The sequence below is a fragment of the Ornithorhynchus anatinus genome, chromosome 4 (genome assembly GCF_004115215.2).
Source record: "Ornithorhynchus anatinus isolate Pmale09 chromosome 4, mOrnAna1.pri.v4, whole genome shotgun sequence".
Lineage (NCBI taxonomy): Eukaryota > Metazoa > Chordata > Mammalia > Monotremata > Ornithorhynchidae > Ornithorhynchus > Ornithorhynchus anatinus.
In genome coordinates this window covers 13,181,226-13,204,087 of record NC_041731.1, presented here as the reverse complement: position 1 = coordinate 13,204,087, position 22,862 = coordinate 13,181,226, and the positions used below count along the sequence as shown (strand labels likewise).

General features: G+C 41.7%; 1 protein-coding gene across 1 annotated transcript in view; it reads right to left on the bottom strand.

Moving 5' to 3' along the window:
- The window catches only part of CNTNAP2 (contactin associated protein 2), a 1,271,576-nt gene that overhangs the window by 152,932 nt on the left and 1,095,782 nt on the right, over positions 1-22,862 (bottom strand). The window contains exons 17-18 of the mRNA XM_029062825.2: positions 13,321-13,539; positions 2,198-2,434 (exon numbers count right to left, since the gene is read on the bottom strand). Of these exons, the coding sequence (XP_028918658.1) occupies positions 2,198-2,434; positions 13,321-13,539 (456 nt within the window). The remainder of the gene's footprint in view (positions 1-2,197; positions 2,435-13,320; positions 13,540-22,862) is intronic.

Sequence of the window (22,862 nt, the reverse complement as noted above, 5' to 3'; positions counted from 1 at the left end):
AGAGTTGCTCCATTTTCAGATTCTCAAAATGAATTACAGACAGGTTGGGATTTTTTTTTCCCCCCGACATCAGAAGTGAACATGAGGTCTGTACTAGGTCAATTATTTATTCCTGAGCTCCTGACGCTACTGGCTCAACTCCACTGCTCCAAGGGAGTGATTCATGAGTGATCCCTCTAGGCACCTCTGGGTTGAAGTCAATTGTAGGCAACCTGACAACCCTTCCTTAGTGATGGATCATTGGGTGGATGTATATGGAATTTTTTTTACCACAAGAGGCAACCAAGAAACATCAATAGGTTTTGAAAGGGTTTGCATACATTTACGAACAAGATGCCCAATATAGATTATTTAAGGGAAAAGTTAAGAACGAAAAGGAAAAAATTACAGACATTGGTGTTACATCTCTAACAGTTAGTATAGATACCAAGGACTGCACCCATGACTCTTTAAGAGATGTTACAATTGGCCAGATGGTCTTCCAAGAGTTCTCCACCTTGTTCCAATCAATAAATCAGTTAATCAAGCAATGGTATTTATTGAATAATAACAATGTTGGTATTTGTTAAGCGTTTACTATGTGCAAAGCACTGTTCTAAGCGCTGGGGTAGACACAGGGGAATCAGGTTGTGCCACGTGGGGCTCACAGTCTTAATCCCCATTTTACAGATGAGGTAACTGAGGTACAGAGAAGTGAAGTGACTTGCCCACAGTCACACAGCTGACAAGTGGCAGAGTCGGGATTTGAAACCATGACCTCTGACTCCAAAGCCCGGGCTCTTTCCACTGAGCCACGTTATGTGCAGGCCACTGTACTAAGCATTTGAGAGAGTACAATACAACAGAATTAACAGACACGTTCCCATTCTGTGAGTTTACAGTCTAGAGACTGTAACTATCCTAGAACTCCCTCCTCCCCTAATCTGACAGACCCCTTTTCTCCCCACCTTCGGAACCTTAGTGGAGTCCCATCTCTTCCACAATGCCATCCTTGATCAACTCCAAACACCCCAAATCACATCAGCACATCAGCCAACTCTAAAATTTGCTAGTTTTGAAATTATACCCTCCCTCGGGATTTCTGTATATCTGCGTAATTACTTGTATCGTTCGTTAATTTTTCCCGATTACCTTATTTGGCTGGCTCCCCGACTACAGTACAAGCCCCTTATGGGCAGGGAATGTATCTCAAGTTTCTGATGTCCTTTCCAAATCTTCAGAAGTAGAAAGAATTGCACCCAATGGATGGTCAATAAATACCTTCACTACTATTATTACTGCACCGCTACTAGTACTAGTTCTATGTCTATTACTGCTACTGTGACTTCGGGCAAGTCACTTAACTTCTCGGTGCCTCAGATATCTCATCTGTAAAATGGGGATTAAGACTGTTAGCCTCACGTGGGACAGCCAGATTACCCTGTATCTACCCCAGCGCTTAGAACAGTGCTCGGCACATAGTAAGCGCTTAACAAATAGCAACATTATTATTATTATTTCTATGCCTATTATTACTACCACCCATGGCGTAGCAGATAGAGCATGGGCCTGGGAGTCAGAAGGTCATGGGTTCTACCGCCAGTTCTGCCGTTTGTCTGCTGTTACCTTGGGCAACTCACTTCACTTCTGTGCCTCAGCTATCTCATGTGTACCTCATGTGTACAGTGCTTAGTGCAGTGCCTGGCACATAGTAAGTGCCTAACAAATACCATGAAAATACCCCACCACCACCAACTAAAAAACAAAACGGTGTTGGTAGATAGACTCCCTGCCCACAACGTGTTTGCAGTAGAGGAGTCTTATTCATTAGAGTCCTCTGGCTCCTAGGCCTGAGCTCTTTCCACTTGGCGATTCTGCTTCTCAACTGTTGTACTATAGTCTCCCAAGGGCTTAGTACACTACTCTGCACACAGTAAGGGCTCAATAAATATCACTGACTGGTTCATTGAGAAATATGCCTAGACCACATCCCAAAGGTTTAATCTAATCCACATATCTGGGAAGGCATTTTTCTTACCTGCAAACTACCTGGAATCCCACTTGTACTAATTCTCTTCCACAGCTGGGACCTGAACCCTGACCTCTTGACTCTCCATTACAGAACATCCTCTGGCATCAGCCTCTACCGCTCCTGGAAAAGGGTGGCTTACGGCTTTAAGAAGTACGACTTCTGCACTGGAAACACGCTTCCACTTACCTTTTATGCAAAACGGTCCATCATATGCAGTCTTGGAGCAATCGCATGAGTAACCATTGTACTTCTCCACACACTGGCCTCCGTTCTCACAGTACATTCCATAGCTGGTGCAGTGCCCTGAACAGCCAGGTTTCACACCTAGAGTGACCTTGGCTCTCTCCTCCAAGTCCAGAGTCACTCCATTCATCCTCAGAGAACGAATGCAGCCCAGAAAACCCCGTTGGCCTCCTGCAGCACCTGTGAGGCAATATATGATATTAAGTCAATATATAATGCATCCTGTTATTGTTCCTGTAGTCACATGTTTCATCACATCTCCAACTTAAGCTTTCGGAGAGTCTTGCTCTATGTGTTCTGTCGAAACCCAGTAAAGTGAAAATTTGTTTCCCCCTCAAGCTGTGACACCTAATTAAAATTTTATAAATAAAATAAAAATGGTCTTTTGAGAAGCAACAAATCTGCTGCTGAAATACAATGTTTGGAGGCATCTGGACTTTTTATAGGCTGTTTTGGAGGACTTAGCTTGATTTCCTTCAGAAAAGAGGCTTAACACTATCTCTGTGAGTCTCTTTTAATCTTATGAATTCAAATTCCCAGCTTTATCTAGGGAAAGAAATATAAAGAGGCAGGGATACATGAATTCATTACCATAATGTGGTTAACAAGGCAATAAGTCAGAATTCTCCAGTATTTAGGAAACCAGACATTGTGAGCGGAGGTTGTTGTTTCTTGAAACTACTTGTTTGGAATTTCAAGCAGTGTGCTCTGAATTTCAAGCCAAGTGCTCTTAAAACTTCTTATGTCTAGTATGCTGTCCCTGGAGATAATTTACAATATCATCCACTTACTCCACCACCTTAAAAGAAAGCAAAGGACCAATAGGTTGATATACTCAATTTCTAACCACAATACCTTTGAAATGAAATCACTTTCTAAGAATTATTGAAACATCACCAATCTCCATTTGAACTTGCTATTATATCTATTTCGTAGGTATGGAAAACTGAGCATAAATGTTTGGGAAATGCAGGAAAAGTACACCATATTCTCCCAAGCACTTGTGGTCGTAATAAAAACATAATAATAATGATAATACTTGTCATATTACATGCTTACTATGTAGCAAGCACTGTACTAAGGGTTGGGGTAGATTCAAGATAATCTGATCAGACACAGATTCTGCCCCACATGGGGTTCCCAATCTAAGCTATTTAATCTCCATTTTACAGATGAGGAAACTGAAGTGCAGAGTTGAGTGACTTGCCCAGTGTCACACAGCAGGCAAGTGACAGAGCCAGGATTTGAACATAGATACCCTGACTCTGAGGTCTGTGTATTTCTCCTACACCACACCGCTTCTCCATTTGGCACAGTGCCTTGCACATAAAAGATGCTCAATAAATTCCATTGACTGAATCGACATTTGAACTTTCCTGCCTTCAGGTCAAATGCCCCAGCTTTGCTAGGCCTCTAACTCTAGGAATTCCTCTTTCTCTATTACCTTTTCTTCCCCTTCAGGATGTTCTTGATATGACCTTCTTAATGCATACAAGTACAGCTGAAAAGACTAATGTGACTACACTCCCTGCCACACTGTTTGTGAATAAAGATGGATTTTAGCTATGCTAATAGGTTTGTTCCAGAATGGACCTGTCTTTGTTTTCCAACCCAGAAGGCTTCAGGAAGTCTTTGCTCAAAGACATCAACCCCTCTCCTTTATTGCTGCCTAATTGCTAGGCTGGTCTGTCAATCAATCAATCACATTTATTGAGCACTTACTGTGTGCAGACCACTGTACTGAGCACTTGGGAGAGTACGTTATAACAGAGTTGGTAGACATGTTTCCTGTTTTCTTGGCCTCTCACAGCCCTTAATGATTTAATGATTTTTGAGATTGTGTCTTTGATTTATTCTGTCCTCCAGGGTTGTGTATGGCCCTTTTCATTTCACCATCCAGGAACTTTTTGGGTAGTCTGCTGTCAGCCATTCCCCTGCTAGGTCTCACGGCATGGAGCAGTATCCATCAAGCACTGCTTCAATTCCTGTGAGCTGACTGTAGTCGCCGACCATGCCGTTAGTTGACTTGTGCTGCTATTCCGTGTTGAATACCGTTTGTAGGCGATGTTGGGGGTGAAACCGCTAGAGGAGCTGGATGTATCTTTTAGAGCTCATCAAGGTCTCATAGTCAAACGGGAAAGTCAAACAGCTCAACATCTTTAAAGACTTTCAATTGTATATGTGGCTTGATGTTCTACTATCACCACATTCCATTTTTCAGTCACAAAATGCAGTCTGGTCTTTTGGATTCTGCTCTCTCTACATCTTTTTTATGGCATTTGTTAAGTGCTTATTATTTACTGGGTATCTACATAATAATAATAATGATGATACTTGTAAAGCACTTACTATGTGCCAAGCCCTCTTTTAAGCGCTGGGAGAGATACAAGGTTATCAGGTTGTCCCAGGTGGGGCTCACAGTATTAATCCCCATTTTAGAGGTGAGGTAACTGAGGCACAGAGAAGTTCAGTGATTTGCCCAAAGTCACAAAGCTGACAAGTGGCAGAGCTGGGATCAGAACCCACGACCTCTGACTCCCGAGCCCGTGTTCTCTCCACTAAGCCATGTTGCTTCTCTGTGTATCACAAGTGAGAAAAGACAGTGTTCTGCATGGAGTAAGTGCTCAATAAATACGACTGAATGAATGGATAACTTGGGTTTTCCCTCACACTTATTTTTAATCTATTGATAAATAGCTTCATGTCTGTATCGTCTCTTAGAGTGTATGATCCTGGACACAGGGAACATATTTCTTCCTTCTATCATGCCTTGCTAATCAATAAATACTATAGTGTAATAAAAACAATTCCTACTTCAACAATAGTAAATATGCAAATGGTTTATAATCATTTGCATGTTCTCTTCTGCAAGTGCCTCGTGAACCCAGTCACCTAAACAGATCAATTTCTGAATCACTGTTTCAAAGATTCTGATTATGCCTAGAACCTGCTGAGATGGAGTGGGCGGATCCAGGATCTAGCAGAGAAGCAGCATGGCCTAGTGGAAAGAGCATGGGGTGGGGAGTCAGAGGATCTGGGTTCTAATCCCAGCTCTGCCATGTGTCTGCTCTGTGACCTTGGGCAAGCTACTTCACTTCTCTGTGCTTCAGTTACCTCATCTGTAAAATGGGAAGTCAAGTCTTTTCTCTCTCCTGTTTAGACTGTGAGCCCCATGTGGGAGAGGGACTGAGTCCAAACTGATTAACTTGTATCTACCCCAGCATTTAGAACAGTGCTCAGCACACAGCAAGCACTGAACAAGTACCATAATAATAATTATTATAAAAACATAACCCTTTTGAAGTAGTTTTATCCATAGCCTACACTGGTACAAAAAGTAGCAGCACCCATCTCTACTCTCACAGAATGTATTTTTTTTGGTGTTGCATGTTCCTAAGATACATGAAGAAAAATGGTATGGCAATTCCAGATGTAAAGTCATTTGACAGACTAAATGAAATATCATTAATTTACAGATTGATGGGGAAAAGATAATTTCCTTAATCTTGTGGGAAAACTCTGGTTTCATTTGAAATGAGAAATTTGACCAGAGTTCATTAATTACTAGACTCCTAAAATCAAACATTCTGACAGGCTAGTATTACATTTCTATTCTTAGAGTTTAAAGCAGCAGCATGGTGTAGTGGATAGAGCATGAGCCTGGAAGTCCGAAGGTCAGAGGTTCTAATCCCCGTACCACCACTTGTCTGCTGTGTGACCTTGGGCAAGTCACTTCACTGGGCCTCAGGATTTCTCATTTGGAAAATGGGGATCGAGACTGTGAGACCCACGTTGGGCAGGGACTGCGTCCAATCAGATTTGCTTGTATCTACCCCAGGACTTAATGCAGTACCATAATTATTTAAAATGGCTAGCTAAAATCAAGAAATACACTTAAACCTGTTTGGAAAGAGGTAAAACATTATAAAAGTATTATGATAGGTGGATCATTACTTGGGCCAACCATCTTATTATAGAAGAAGTAGTGGTTATATGAATCAGCAAGTACATTAAGAATATCATTTGATCTGGTAAGCAAGGAACTTATTTACTGAGGACTCAGATTTTGCTTGGCTCAGATGTTGCTAACTTCCTGTCTAACCCGGAGTTATGTTATTCTTTTCTCTTAGCCATTCATGAAATTTCTCTGGCACAAAGTAAAAGGGAACCAAAGAGAGTGGATTTAGAATCAAAGTTATTTTATATATGTAAATATACATATGTTTTCATGTATGCATATGTATAATATGCATCATAGTGACATCACAAAGAAAAATGTTCCTTGCTTTGGAAAATATTTTTTTTTATGGGTAAGTTTTGTTCATGGTGGGGTTTTCTTCTGAGGGAAGTCAAAAAAAGGTTATTTAATGAATGCCTAAGTATTTTCTTTGGGATCTGCTGAAAAAGAGATGTGTTGGACTCATTCACAGGATCTTCATGGTCCATATCAAACATTTTCACGTCTCTGCCTAACGGCTTGGCATTTATTTCCACATTGGGCTACAACACTTCAGACTGAAATTAGGGTTACTAATACTCTAGATTTGCTATCAGATTCCCACTAGAATGACCTAATTCAGCAGAGGAGGTATCTGGTCATGGCTGTCACTTTTTATTTTCAGTAGTCTGCCCTGACAGCCAAATGCTACACCTTCATGTCAGTGAACAGGAAATGAAGAGCAGAACACAACTACTCTTTATTCCATTTTTATTGATGTCTCTCAGGCTGTGTCCTCTTATCTCAAACTACTTCAGGGACAAGTACATTTTATTGTCTCACGGAGTCAATTGAATTTTATATTTTTTGGGAATCCCAGTTCTCTTCCCTTGCCTACATAGGTGTGCATTTTTCCCCTCTGTCATTTATATACCATGGGAAATGGATGCTATTATCTGAATAACAGTTTGGAACTTACTGTGCCTAAACTGTAGCCTGCAAAGCTAAGTTGTGCGGCGGTGTTATTTGAAAAAAACACCTTTCTACGAGTTTATAGGAAACCTTGGCCTCAGAGAGTTGGGTACAGAACCCAAATATTTAAGCACTTCCAAGTGTGTCGAATATCCCTGAACTCACTCCTTGGAACTAGTTTCCTGTGCTATCACAGGTGCTGCAAGGCCAAACAGCCCTTCGGTTCAAGTCAGAGGGGCTCTGCCACTTGCCTGCTGTGTGCCCTTGGGCAAGTCACTTTACTTCTCTGTGCCTCAGCTTCTTCCTCTGCAAAATGGGGATTCAATACCTGTTTTCCCTTCAACTTAGACTGTGTACCCCATGTGGCTGTGTCTGACCTGATTATTTTGTATACCCCAGGGCTTAGAACAATTAATTTGCACCTAGTAAGCACTTAAGAAATGTCACCATTAGTATTAGTAGCAATAATAATAATGATAATTATAATAATAGAGTGTGGAAAAGCCTCAAGAAAAAACAGGAAGTGGCCAGCCACGAAGCCTAGGGCATGGGCATCCAGCTCATGGGCAGTAGCTTTGTGTTCTGGATGCCCCTGGGGCCCGTGTCTGGAAACTGTAAGTGACAGTGAATGAAAGCAAAGATGGAATGAAGGTGTGACTTTCATCCTTGTCAAATGCAAGTTGCTTCAACTTCATCCCACTTCCTGAAGCCTTCATGCCAAAGTTTGTAGAAGCTATTTCTAGATATCAAGAGTGAGAGCTGTAATTTTATGTATTTATATTGATGTCAATCTCTCTCACCTCTAGACTGTGAGCTCATTGTGGGCAGGGAATGTGTCTGTTTACTGTTATAGTGTACTCTCCCAAGAGCTTAGTACAGTGCCCTGTGCACAGTAAGGACTCAGTAAATACGACTGAATGAATGAATATCTAGGACACGTTTGCAGAGGACTACTCTGAAATTTTCTCAAGAGGAAGGATGATATCCTATCTTCTATAATTGTTTTTCGTGCCCAGAGCAGTGACCTGCATAAAGGGCCCAATCCCTGCCAGTTCTTTTCCAGCTTTCTGGCAGCCTGTCTCTCTGTTACTTTGTCTATCTCTCTGCTATGTGGTCTCTCTGTTTTGCAAGTCCATATTTCTTTCCTGTTTTTGGCTCGCTGACTAGGCTTGGACATTTGGCCCCTTATTCTGCCTTGAGTTTCAGAAACTATGGTGTGATCTGTTCCTGGAGATAACGAGGCTTTGGTAAAGGGGTTTGGGGGAGGGGGCTACACTCAAAGGGGGGACTACAGGCTATGGGTGGTGTGTGACCCCCAAAAGGTTATATGATAATAATATAATAATTGTGCTATTTGGTAAGCGCTTACTATGTGCCGAGCACCATTCTAAGCACTGGGGTAGACTCAGTGTCATCAGGCCGGACACAATCCCTGTCCCACATAGGGCTCATAGTCTTAATCCCCATTTTACAGATGAGGCACCTGAGGCACAGAGAAGTTAAGTGACTTGCCCAAGGTCACACAGCAGATGTGGCGGAGTCATAATTAGAACCCATGACCTCCATGACCTCCTGAATTCCAGGCCCATGTTCTTTCCATTAGGCAGTGCTGCTACACATAAAGTAAGGAAGAATGTCAAGTTGTAAAGAAGGGACCAAATGAAAGACCTGGCATGAAAAAATGGGCTGAGGATCAGCCAGTGATTTAGGAGGTGTCCAAGAAAGAAGGCTCCGGCCAGTTGAAACAGGCTGAGGATGGGCAGGGGGTCCAGGGAGAAGGAGAAAGGGGGTGGGGGAAGGGGGCAGGGGTGCCTCCCAACCACTCTTTAGGCTATAAATAACAGAATTGCTCCACCTGTATCAAGCCTTTGTTATATGAGCCATACAGCTGTTTGGTAATGAAACACAAAAACATCTAAGTCCATTTCACTTGTGGTTACCCTCATGTCAAGGTTACCCTCTTGGTTTGGTAACCTTGAATAAGGAGCCAAAATAAGTAGAGTGACAGATCTTCTCCTTTCTGAGAGAGCAGGGAACGGTATTAAGGACTTCGATAGAAACTCTGCTGAATTTAGGTGTATTGCATTGTTTTGGACTGAGATGGTAACATTTTAAGATTTCGTGATGCTTTAATCAATCACCCACTCAATCAATCATCTTTTTTGAGTGCCTAGTGCTTATCGAAGACAATGTGCTTGGGAAAATACAGGCGAGCTAGTAGATTTGATTTACATATCTAGCTGGCAATTTTTTTATGGTAATTGTTAAACACTTACTATGTGAAAGGCACTGTTCTAAGCGCTGGGGTAGATACACGCTAATCAGGTCGGACACAGTCCATTTCCCACAAGGGGCTCAAAGTCTTAATCCCCATTGTACAGATGAAGTAACTGAGACACAGAGAAGTGAAGTAGCTTACCCAAGGTCACACAGCAGACAAGTGACAGAGCGGGGACTAGAACCCTGTTCCTACCACCCTGCTCTATCCACTAGCCCACGCTAGCACTGTAAAGTAGCATTTATAAGTAGCAAATTCTAACCCTCAGGGGAATGGAGAATGGATGGAGTCCTTAAGTAACCCCACTATTTGGCTTTCAATAACGTTCTGGCAGCAAATTCTCTAAAACAGTGCCAAGTTCTGAAAAGTAAACTTTTAGAATCAGGATACTTGGAAGCATATTGTTATTTGAGACCATTTTATATGGTCTTGCAAATGTTAAAGGAGGGGCTGAACTGGAAAAGATTGGTGAGGATGATTAGACTCTGCAGTTAACTCTAATCCATTGTTGCCTTGATATTTACTTAGGTGCACATGTCTTTCTAGTCTATTTACACTTACTCCCAGTGTTGATCCCTCACAAATGAGGAAGAAAACAAAGTAAGGGGAAATCAACATCCTCTCTAAGTTATCAATTATTATGGGGAAAACAAACAGTTTTATTTTTTGCCACTTCATGTCACTCTCTTCACAGCCAATTTGCTCTTCTTTCAGAGGAAAAGTCTGCCTGTCTCAGAAAATCACTTAGGTGGTGAGGATTCAAGCAGTCTGGCCTCAGATAGGTCAATCAATCAGTGACATCTTTAGAGTGCTTACTGTGTGCAGAGCACTGTACTGAGCACTTGGAAAGCACAAGGTCAGTACCTAATCCACCTAAGAAAAAACTTACCATGTGACTAGCCAGCGGGGCTTAATGGAAAGAGCACGGGCTTGGGAGTCAGAGGATGTGGGTTCTAATCCCGGCTCCGCCACTTGTCCGCTGTGTGACCTTGGGCAAGTCACTTAACTTCTCTGTGCCTCAGTTACCTCATCTGTAAAAATGGGGATTAAAACTATCATATTTATTTACCTGTCGAATCACATTTGGTCTGATGACTTTTTCCCACAGTGCACCACCTGGTTGTGTATTGACATCCCCTCATGATAAACAGCTTGCGAGATTTTGTTACCACTGCACTGCCTGCCCTATATGCTTTTTCTTTCTCCTTGACAGGCCAATTACCTAAAGTGAGTACTGCAGAACTTCCAATAGAGATGACCTTCTAATGTATCCTTTTCAGACTTCCATTGGCGCCGAGTCTGATCTTCAGCAAGTATTCAGGGAAGGGAAAAGACAGATAAAGAAACACCGTCTCACCACTTCCCTCTTTGAATGAGGTCTTCGCCATTTCTCTTGTGATTCCCCACTGCTATAGCTGAAGAGCAAATGGGCATTCCCCTCTTTCCAACTCTACATCTGATGAGTACTTGGCCCACAGGTATTTAAATTGATCTAAATTTAACCCACTGCCCACCATATTTGGAGGTTGGAGAGGGAAGAATACTCAGGGAAGTGGAGAAGGGAGGTAGAGGAAGATGGAGAGACTCTAACCTGTCAAAGCTGCGCTGGACTGCCCTTGGTGCTTATTCACAGTGGAAATCTGCATTTCTATCAGGGCTCTATGGTGCAGATGTATTGTTCAGAACCAGAATGCTGAAACAGCACTCTGAGCCTCTCAAAACTCCAAAGGTCATGGTCTTCCTCCTCTATAAGGGAAAACTTCTCTGCTGTATTTTAATCTTGTTTTCTCTTGTTTTTTATTTACTCTTTGGAAGTAGAAAAATAGTCCTGTGCCCTTCCTCTAACAGTTCTTATGATACTCAAAGACAGTGACAAACTCACACTTCAACACTCTCCATTCTTAAGGAAATAAAGATGCAAGAGATCATCTCAGCATTTTGGTAAAGGAAAGGTGAGCTACTTCACCGTCACTGGTAAATATGCATGACATTTTGAAGAATGTCCTCCTGCTAAAGGGCAGTTTGCAGCAGGATATGATGAATCGTTAAAAATCATTCAACGAACAACCATGCATTTGCAAGTACACTTAAACAATAATACCCAAAACTGAAGTGTAGATGTTGAACAAAATTGCTGAAATAAAGCATTAGGTCAGAGTCAGACAAAGGATATGTTTAGAATTAGGGTATATTCCTTCATTCAGTCACATTTATTAGGTGCTTACCGTGTGCGGAGCACTGTACTAAGCGCTTGGGAGAGTACACTATAACAATAGAACCCTTTCCTCTGCTCCTCCTCCCTTCCCCACTGCCCCGACTCCCTCCCTCTGCTCTATCCCCCTCCCCGCCCCACAGCACTGGTACATATTACATATGTACATATTATTCTATTTATTCTATTAATGATGTGTATATGTCTATAATTCTATTTATCTATTTTGATGGTAGTGATGCCTGTCTACTTGTTTTGTTTTGTTGTCTGTCTCCCCCCTTCTAGACTGTGAGCCCGTTGTTGGGTAGGGACTGTCTCTGTTGCCGAATTGTACTTTCCAAGAGCTTAGTATAGTGCTCTGCACACAGTAAGCGCTCAATAAATATGACTGAATTAACAAATGAACAAATGAACAATAAATAGACACATCCCTGCCCAAAGTAAGTTCATATTCTACAGGGGAAGATATACATCAATACAAATAAATAAATTACAGATATGTAAGTAAGTGCTGTGGGACTGGGAGAGGAGCTCTATAAGGGGGAGCAAGTCAGGGTGAAGCAGAAGGGAGAGGGAGAAGAGGAAAGGGGGGCTTAGTCAATGAAGGCCTCTTGGAGAAAGTGTGCTTTCAATAAGAATTGGAAGTCGGCGAGAGTCACTGTCTGTCGGAATTGAAGAGGGAGGACATTCCAGGCCAGGAGGAGGATGTGGGCCAGGGGTCGGTGATGAGATAGGTGAGACGGAGGCACAGTGAGAAGGTTAGCGTTACATGAGAGAAGTGTGCGGGCTGGGTTGTAGTAGGAGAGTAGTGAGGTGAGGTGGGAGGAGGCAAGGTTATCGAGTGTTTTAAAGTCAATTCTGAGGAGTTTTTGTTTGATGTGGAGATGGACAGGCAACCACTGGAGTTTCTTGAGAGTGGGGAATCATTGAGTTGTTATTTTGATGATTGGGTGCTTTGATGTTTTTCCATTTTCTTTCCATTAACCATTAATTGTTAATGATTTCTTATGGGACCTTTAGCAATGAACATTAGAAATTGCAGCATTGTCACTCCCGAGAAGCAGAGAATTCAAAGAAGTGGGGTGGAGGCTGTTTTCATGCTCTGTTAAATGACATATTCTTTTTTCTAACTTAAATTTTTTTTTTCTCAGGCATCTATCCTGTGGGGGTGGTAGTGGAGGGAGAGTCCTCTAGAGAAGCAGCGTGGCTCAGTGGAAAGAGCTCGGGCTTGGGAGTCAGAGGTCATGGGTTCAAATCCCGGCTCTGCCACTTGTCAGCTGTGTGACTGTGGGCAAGTCACTTCACTTCTCTGTGCCTCAGTTACCTCATCTGTAAAATGGGGATTAACTGTGAGCCTCACGTGGGACAACCTGATTACCCTGTATCTACCCCAGCGCTTAGAACAGTGCTCTGCACATAGTAAGCGCTTAACAAATACCAACATTGTTATTTATTAGAGGAAAATAATCTGTTGATTTAGGGTGAAAAGGGTAAGGGTTGGGGAAGAGAATTAAGCCATAAATCCTCTTTTCAAAGACACACTCTGCCACAATAATGGGCTTCAAAGGGATCTTAAGAGAAGCTGTTCACTTTACTCATTTTCATAAGACCTCAAAGCCATTCGTATCCAAGTTTTAATCAAGTCGGTATGCTTTTCTGCCACTCACCAACATACAGCTGGCTATAGAGCTCCAGGCGGGTATGTCCTTCTGTGGGTGCCTGACGAACCTGTTGGGGCAGCTGGTCTACCTGGAGGCTGGCCTGCTTGACATTTCTCTCTGCAGTTACCCGGTGCCACTGGTCATCGTTGAGTGGGGTGTTGGACCGAACCACGATCTCTACTGGCCCATTGCCGACGTCAAAGGAGAAGGAAACTTCCATGGCAGCTGGAATATCAAGAGGGGGAGGGAAAAAGGTTATCCTCAGAAGGTACTACACCAGAAAGAAGTCCACAGAGAAGCAGCAAGGAGTAGTGGATAGAGCATGGGCCTGGGAGTCAGAATTTCATGGATTCTAATCCCGGCTCTGCCACTTGTCTGCTGTGTGGCCTTGGGCTAGTCAATTCACTTCCCTGTGCCTCAGTTACCTCATCTGTAAGATGGGGATTGAAACTGCGAGCCCCATGGAGGACAGGGGCTGTGTCCACCCCAATTTGCTTGTATCCTCCCCAGCGCTTAGTACAGTACCTGGTATACAGTAAGCATTCAAAAAATACCAACATTATTATTATTTGAAAAATGATGTTATCGTAGTCTGATACTTGTTATCACTTTGCAAAAGGATCAGTAAAAATTTTGGACCTGGATCCTATTTCTCCCTCACTGATGCTAGGTCTGGTTTGGGAGTTATGGCGACGGTACATCAGAATCAGAGATCAGGGTGAATGGCTACTAAGAGTCAGCTTGGTAATGATGAGGACATCTTCATAGATGCTAAAGCTCCTGTTTCCTTTTTCTGGTTCTCTGCTTTGTCATACAGGAGCTTCCCAGACCCTCAGGGCTCAGTGACCAGGGGGTAACCAATGGAGAGAGAGATCAGCATTGTCCTAGAGACCCTTGCTGCACTGCTATAAGACCTCTGTCTGGATCCACACCCCCTGCACGTGGCTTCTGGGAATGTCCCAGTCAGAGGAGCCCATAGATGGACTACGCTTCTGAGAGTCAGGAGACCAGAGTTCTAGTCTTGGCCAGCTGGGCGACCTTGGGCAAGGCAGTTTACTTCTCTGTGCTTCAGTTTCCCCATCTGTAAAATAGGGACAAAATTCTAGTTCTCCCTCAATCTCTTAGACTCTGGTCTTCATGTGGGACAGGGCCTAGGTCCAAACTGATCATTTCTATCTACCTCATTCCTTGGCACATACTAGTCACTTCATACAGACGACAGTTATAATCCGTCAGTGCAGAGGACCTATAAATGAGCCCATTGTTGGTCAGGGATGGTCTCTATCTGTTGCCAAATTGTACATTCCAAGCGCTTAGTACAGTGCTCTGCACACAGTAAGCACTCAATAAATATGATTAAATGAATGAATGTGGGTATCACCAACTTGGTGAAATGCCAGCTTTTATGCGGCTTCCAAAGATGCATAAATTAAACTAAGCATTGGAAGAATCAGTCTCAACACTTCTGTTGCAGTCAGTAGGGAAACAATAGCACTAAATTTAGAATTTACTTTGATCTAATTCTGCAGTGAATTACTGGGTACGAGCAGATCCATTTTTACGCAGCTTGTCAGTGTGGAAAGAGAGTTAGGATTCGTAGACTGAGTAGGAAAGATAGCTTCTTCTTAAGGGCATCAAATGTCATCGGGGAAATAGAAATCAGGAATAAATTGAGTTTAACCTTGGGGTTAAAGTCAGAGGGATAAATACTTCTTCTGATTTTACTGAGCTGTTCCTTTTAGCATGATGCATTCTTATACAGGTCTTTAAACAGTTACCATTTGGAAATATGAAGAGAACCGGCAGTTATTAGAAAACAAATATCTCTCTGCAGCTTGTCTCTTGAACTCCTCTAGCCTCACTCATCAATCAATCAACACCACTGGAAAAAAACCTGTCCAGAATTAAAGTTGGTAAAGATGGTAGCATGAAACTGATATCCTTGGCAGCTGTCTCTCCACGAGGGAGCATAAAGAAGGAGTCCTATGGAAGTTAGCAGGTATCAAATGTTAACACTCCTGTCTGCCTCAAAGCACTGGCATCTCTGGCTCTCCTGAGGCTGCTTTTAAGAATCCTTTCAGATCTCAGTCCACGGTTCTCCCCTAATTGCTTCCCACAGCTAGATGACTGCAAGGTCCAGAGCGGGAACTGCTAAGCAGAGTGTTTATCACTTTCTCAGCCCCTTGATGGCTTTCTTCTAGGCTGTCAGTGGTAGCCTTTGTTCATGACAATCTACTCCTCAGCCATCAAATGCACTTTCAAATGCTTTTCAAAGATCACTTTTGGGTTGATTGTTCTTGGTCTTATGGATAAAGGAAATTGTCATTTTAAAGAGAAGAAAAAGAGTGAGAGAGACACAGAGGCAAAGAGAGACAGGGGGACTGGGTAGGGAGAGGACATACATGAGTCCCCGGAGGAATGCATGTTCACCCTAGACCATGACATCCACTTCACTTTATTTATTGCCTCAGCCCAAGCCTGGAATAGATCCTCTGCAGAGCTTCTGCCCCAGTAATAGCATTTTTAAAAGGAAACTCTTGTTCACTGGAAAAATAATGATCTGCTCCCATACAGATAAGTCTTTGCCAGAACTGAAAACTTGACAGTTAGATTTCTATTTCTATTATCTATCTTCATCATTCAAGCGGGGAAGGGAAAGTCCTCTCCGACAAAACTTTTGGGGTTTTAAATCATTAGAAAGGAGAAGAGGATACGCATAAGAAAAGACCCAGCATGAATTTCAAATAAAATCCAAATGGGTAGGACAGAAATGATAATGAACTAAGCTGGAATGGGCATTCTGACTGGTTGGCTTCAGATGAAGTGGGCAAGAAATCTGCCTTTATAGATGGGACAAAATCATTAACAGATTTCAGGATGTTCTTTCCTTTATGGAAAACAACAACAACACACACACACAAAACAACCAAGATCTAGTTGAGCTACTCACTTACTTGTGTTCCAGAAATAGTTAAGGATTTCTTCAAATATGCCTTAAAATATAGGTTGGTCTAAGTTAGGAAGCTTACATGAAATGCTGCCCAGGGAGAAGAGGAAAGACCAACAGCATTCTTTTTGGGTCCAAGAGGAATCATTAACCATGCTTGTGGTAGAAATTGGCCAGTTTACAAAATAGGATGGAGGGTGGTAAAAGAGGTAATAATGATATTTGCAGCATCATTGAAAATGCCCTGGGTTTATTATTAATAATAAATAATGATGGTACTTACTATGTGTCAAGCACTATTCTTAAATACAAGTTGTCTTTGTTTTATTAGGTATGAAATCCAGAAGGCCAACAATTAGCAGGAAAAAATCTGAATGTAGTAAATTGAGAAGGGTATATAAATGGTTGCAGGGAGTGAAGGAGAGAAGGCTGATATGTACATTTCCGACAAATTCTTTGCGGGCTTCGGTTGGTTGTCTCAATAATTCTGGGAGTAAATTGAAACAATTCTTTTCATTTACAGAGGATGAAACTTTGGCTCCATTTCAAATCTTTGTTGAAGACAGAAGAACAGAACCTTCCTATTCCTACCATCTTTTGCTCCAACCACCTTGCCCCCTGGTAACTGTGACATCATTAGTCCTTTCCTTGGATCCCTTAGTTTAGAGAAGCAGCATGACATAGTGGAAAGAGCAAAGGCCTGGGAGTCAGAGGATCTGGGTTCTAATTCTGACTCTGCCACTTGCCTGCTGTGTGACCTTGGGTCTCAGTTTCCTCCCATGGAGAATGGTGATTCAAATCCTGTTCTCCCTTCTCTTTAGACTGTGATGCCCTTGGGGGACATAAAGTGTATCCTATCAGACTATTCTGTATCTACCTCAGTGTTTAGCACAATGCTTGGCACACAGAAAGCACTAAATACCGAAATTACTACTTTTTAAATTATTATTATTACTAGTTGGCAGGAGGGAGACTAATTATAGCCACCCAAATTCTGTGCCAGGTCATACTGTTAAGAGCACTATCCACTAACCAGTATCCACTGTTTACTGAATAGGGTAAACAGGTAGACACTTTGTTGAAGGAATATGAAATAACATATTTGCAGTTGTAGAACTATGGTGAAGAGGGTTTACTTAGAGTCATTTGGAAATTCTTCAAAGAAATGCCTGGAGCTTGTGAGCCAAATAAATAAACTCATTTTTAATCTCCTAGTATACGATAACCTCTCTAGTAAGAAAAACATTTTTCTTCATGTCTTTTTGTTTTTAATCTTTTTTCAAATGTGGGTTTTTAGAAAAATCTTGCCCTCCAGCATGTCAGCTGCAGAGGAAAAAATAACCCAAGCAATTGTAGGAGTATACAAAATCAAGTCAAAGTGTATTTCTTTTTCTTTCAAAGCCTTTCTAATTTTAATCAGGAACACATTCATTCCCTCTTCCATTAGTGATTGGGCACATTAAATTGAGGTGTTTCCTTTTAGTTCTGTTTTCCCAATTTTCAGAAAGTGGTCTCCCTAGCAAGCCTCCTTTAATTAACTGAACATTTTCTTTGATGCTTTCTAAAATACATCAGCAGTGCCAAGGTTTTTTATATTCTAAACCACTGGGAAGGATCTGCTTGCCTGCTGTTCAATCAATGGTATTTACTGATGAGGAATTGAGTGCATAGCACTGTACTAATCACTCGATCCGTGGCATTTATTGAGTGCTTACTGTGTAGAGCTCTGTACTAAGCATTTTGGGAGAGTATAATAGAGTTGGCAGATAAGACCCCTGCCCTAAATTCTGTAATGCCGGAGTTGTGTTCTTGAAGACCCTCATATTATGGGAAAATTGAAATCCAATAACCCCTGATTCAATGGGGATTACTGGGTTAGGATGTAGGTAGTTCAAAGCAATCAGAAAACTAAACACTTTTCAGATGAATTTCTATATCGTTATGTCCACCAGTGGTTGAATTTCCTCATCAGAGCCCTACCTGGATAGTCTCTAATCATACCCAACTTGTATCTTCCTGAGGCCATCGCTTTCCATCCTTGGCACCTAAAATCTACTGTTGTTATGACTCCCCCTTATAACACTTACATACATATCTTCTATACTCTTACTACTCCCCATATCTGTAATTTATTTCAGTGTCTCTCCTTCCCCAGCTAGACTGTAAGCACCTTGAAGACAGGGACCAGGTCTTCTAATACTTTTGCACTCTCCCATTTCCTGATAAACAATTTTTGATGTTTTCTACGAGAGATGGAACTAATAATACTAACATCTAAGAGCTATGGTAGATACGAACTAATCAGATTGGACACAGCCCCTGTCCCACATGGGGCTCACAGTCTTAATCTCCATTTTACAGATGAGGTAACTGAGGCACAGAGAAGTGGTTTGCAGACAAGGGGCAGAGCCGGGATTAGAACCCCATTCCTTCTGAGTCCAAGGCCCATGCCATATCCACTAGGCAACATTGCCTGCTTGCTGCTCTCCTGTTTCCTGGCCCTTAGTCTGAATCCAAAGATGGTTTCCCTTCCCTTTTACAACCACACCCCCTACTCGTTTCTCTCTCTGATGAGAACTCACTGATAAACCAAATATGAACACAAATACAACTTTATGCAGGTCTCCATGTTAGCCAGTGTTCCTGGAGCCGTCCACTTTCCTGGGCTAAGACAGTGGAAGGCCTTGAAAGATGAAGAAACTAAAGAGAGGAGAGAGAGAGAGAGATTGAGATAGAGAGAGATTGAGAAAGACAGAAAAAAAGAGAGGAAGAGAGAGGGAGAGAGAGAGGAAGATGAGAAGAGATGTGGCTCCCCCAGCTTTCTTCCTCCTGCAGTTAAGTCACGGGTATGGGGGAGGCTGTATTTTATAGACCACTGCAACCATCCCCTCTGCAGAAGGGAGAGAATTGCTTGGGGATATAAAGGACTCTCATGAAATGCATCATTTATCTTTCCAGTCACCACTTTCCTTCAGAAAAGCACTAGATTTTCCCTATAGGATTCTGTTCCACACTGTTGGAAGTTGTTGTGGACCTTTAAAACTGTTTTGAAAATATATGCATTATTATGAAAGGAAGGTTTAGTGAGGCTAATCTGGAGCCATTAGATTGGAATACTTGGAAGTTTTCTTTTTATAAAACACTGAGAATGTGCTTTTCACAGGTACTTGTGTATATTCCCCATTCCTTTACTGGCTCTAACGGGACCTATCAGTGATTGATTTTATAATGTTTTATAATTACTTATATTGGAAGACTTCATTTTTCATAAAATGTGAGCGAGAATGTTTTACGACCTAAAATACTGGGTTAAATTTCAAAATTTCAAAGAAGCAGCATGACCTAGTGGATAGAGCACAGTCCTGGGAGTCAGAAGGAATTGGGTTCTAATCCCGGCTCCACCATTTACCTGCTGTGTGGCCTTGGTCAAGTCACTTCACTTCTCTGTGCCTGAGTTACCTCATCTATACAATGGGGATTTTAGACTGTGAGCCCTATGTGGGACAGGGACTATCTCCTACCTGATTACCTTGTATCTACCTAGCACTTAGTACAATGCCTGGTACACAGTGAGAGTTTGACAAATACCAGAAAAAAAACAGCTTTCCCTCTGTGTACACATCTTTAAAGGTCTGGAAAAAATATTTTTAATCCCCCAAAGTACCAAACTTATAAAATGGAATCATTTCGAGCAGAAAATTCAAAAAGAGTCTTTTTTACAAAAAAAATTTCCATCAAAAAAATGCTCAGACAGTGATTTCCAGAGAATAATTTCCTAAGGAACCCGGGAGCATCTTGTTCTGATCTTCAAACTAATGTGCACATGAACCCGGAATGCATGCAGAACGTAGCTCCACATTCTAATTACACTAGAAAGAATGCACTGCTTCCATTATTCATTTGCTATGGCTGCACTTGTCGCAGGAGGTCTTGCAGAATGTTAAGCACCGTCCTCTCCCCAGGAGAAGTCACTTGGTATGCACATCAGTTCAATTCACCAGAATCAAATCCAGACATAAAGAAACACAAACTCCATCATTTTAGCATCACCAGCAGAGATAAAAGAAAAGCCTCCTTTCCTAATCTGTTCCAGATTCAATGGTTTTCCCTTTTAAACTACAAACACAAATATATGGAAAGTTACTCTCAGCACTTTGTTTTCCAAGGAAGGACAAACAATACAATAGGCTACATCCTTACAACAACTACTACTACTACTACTAATGATAATAATTGTGGTATTTGTTAAGCACTTACTATATGCCAGGCACTATACTAAGCACTGGGGTGGATACAAGCAAATCAGGTTGGACACAGTCCCTGTTCTGCATGGGGTTCACAATCTTAATCCCCATTTTACAGATGAGGGAACTGAGGCACAAAGAAGTTAAGTGACTTGCCCAAGGCCATCCAACAGACAAGTGGTGGAGTTGGGATTCGAATCTATGACCTTCTGACTCCCAGGCCTGGGCGCTATCCACTATGTCATGCCGTTAATGATGCAATAGCCTAAAATGTGATTTGTTAAATTGATTGTGCTCCACAAACTTCCAGAGGCTGAAACTAAATCAATCAATGAATCGATTAGTATTTAGGGAGCACCTGAGTGCAGAGAAATGCTCCCAGCACTTGGGAGTGTACCAGAAAATAGAAGACTTAATCCCTATCTGCATAGTTGGGGAATTAGCTGCTAAAATAAATTACAACTAAGAGAAAGCAATAGAGCATAAGGGAATATTCACCAATGTAATGGTCAGAGGTAGGTACCAAGTGCTTAGGTGATGAGGAATTGCTGAGTAGAATTTGAGGGAAAGGAGATATTGGGTGGGGGAGATGAGACATTAATTAGGGAAAATGCCTGGATTTATGATTTCAGAAGGGTCTTGACGATGGAGAGGGTAGGAGCCCACTGGAATTGAAAGGGGACTTCCAAGCAGAAGGAAGGTGTGAGCAAGAGGTAGATGTTGGGAGAAAAGAGGATGAAACACAGTGTCGTGAGAGGAACTAACAGGTTGAACAGGGTTGTAATGGGAGAAGAGAAAGGAGAAGTGATGGGGAAAGAGGTGATTGAGTGCCTCAAAGTTGTTGGTCAGGGGATGGGAAGCAGAGGAGGAGCCTGAGAAGGAGACTGAGAATGAATGGTCAGAAGAATAGCAGAAGAACCAGGAGAGGACAGTGCCAATGAAGAACTTCTCCCTTTCCAGGAGAAGAGGATGGTCCACAATGTTGAGGGTAGTGAAGTAGTGAAGTGTCACATTTCAATTTTATATATTTGAAAATGAAATCAATCAATTGTATTTATTGAGCACTTACTGTGTGCAAAGCACTGTACTACGTGGTTGGGAAAGTACTATTTAACAATAAACACACACATTTCCTGCCCACGACGAGCTTGAAGTCTAGAGACAAGCTTACAGTCTACAGAAAATAAATCTGCTGTCACTAAAAATAGGAGATTTTCTAGAATTTACCCTGTTTAAACTTTCCCTTGAGTTCCATATTCCGTGCTTTGAATTTTGCCTATATGCATTACTATAAAAAATCATTTATCCTTATATCTTCTAAGAAAACAATTCGATGATTCTGACCTAATGCTTATGAGCCAAATATCATAACTCCAAAATGACACTCTCTTCATCAAATTGGCCAAGAAATCTGGACAAAACTCATCAGACCTGGTGATCTCCCGAATAAACTCATAACTGGATAAACGAAGAAAAAAAAAGCACAAACCCCAAAGCAGGAGTCTGAGTAGTAGTAGTGGTAAAGGTTTCATTTTATTGAAAACCCTAATCCTTTCTTCTTTTCTACAAATTGATTTGCCCCTGAAACATTGAGGGGATGACATACAAAAGGAAAAGTGTGAACTCAGAAGCCAATAAATGAAAAAATTTAGACATTGGTATAGAGCAAATGACAGTTGTTCTCCCACTCCCAAAGGATGAAATATGAATGAAAGTCAGAGTGAGAATAGCAAAATAATCAGAACCTATGATCTTACTGACTTTGATAACTAAAACGGGATCAGGTAATTTTTTTTCCAAAATTCAAATAGGAGCTACACACTTAAAATATTCTAACAGCTTAATCTGTGTGGGATACCCAAGGCACCTCAACATATAAAAGGGTAACTTATTTTCCATTTCTCACCTTGACACGTGCAAATAAGTCATTTCAATTTGAAAGTGGGGGAAGCCATTAGTTTATTTCTCATTCAATTCTTCTGATTCATCTGCTTCTATTTATTCAGCAACATGTTCCTCTATGACATTCTTTAGTTCATGGTTTGCCGAGGCTGCCTCTCAGAAAATGAAAGTTTTACTTTTCTACACTTTCTTAGGCTTAGCAGGGCATTGGACTCTGGCCCCCAGGGTTTCTTCAAGATATGCTTGCTATCACTAAATGTAAATGGTTCTTGCTATCACTAAATGTAAATGGTTGCCTGACAACAAAAATCTCACATATTGTCAAGATGAAAGGCTGTGAGAACATACAGCCAGAGTTGTAAAAGGACTGCTAAAAAATTTCAAAGAACTGCAGTTTTTGGAGCAGATTGTGTTGAATTCTGTTAAGACTCATACACTAAAGACAAAACCATACC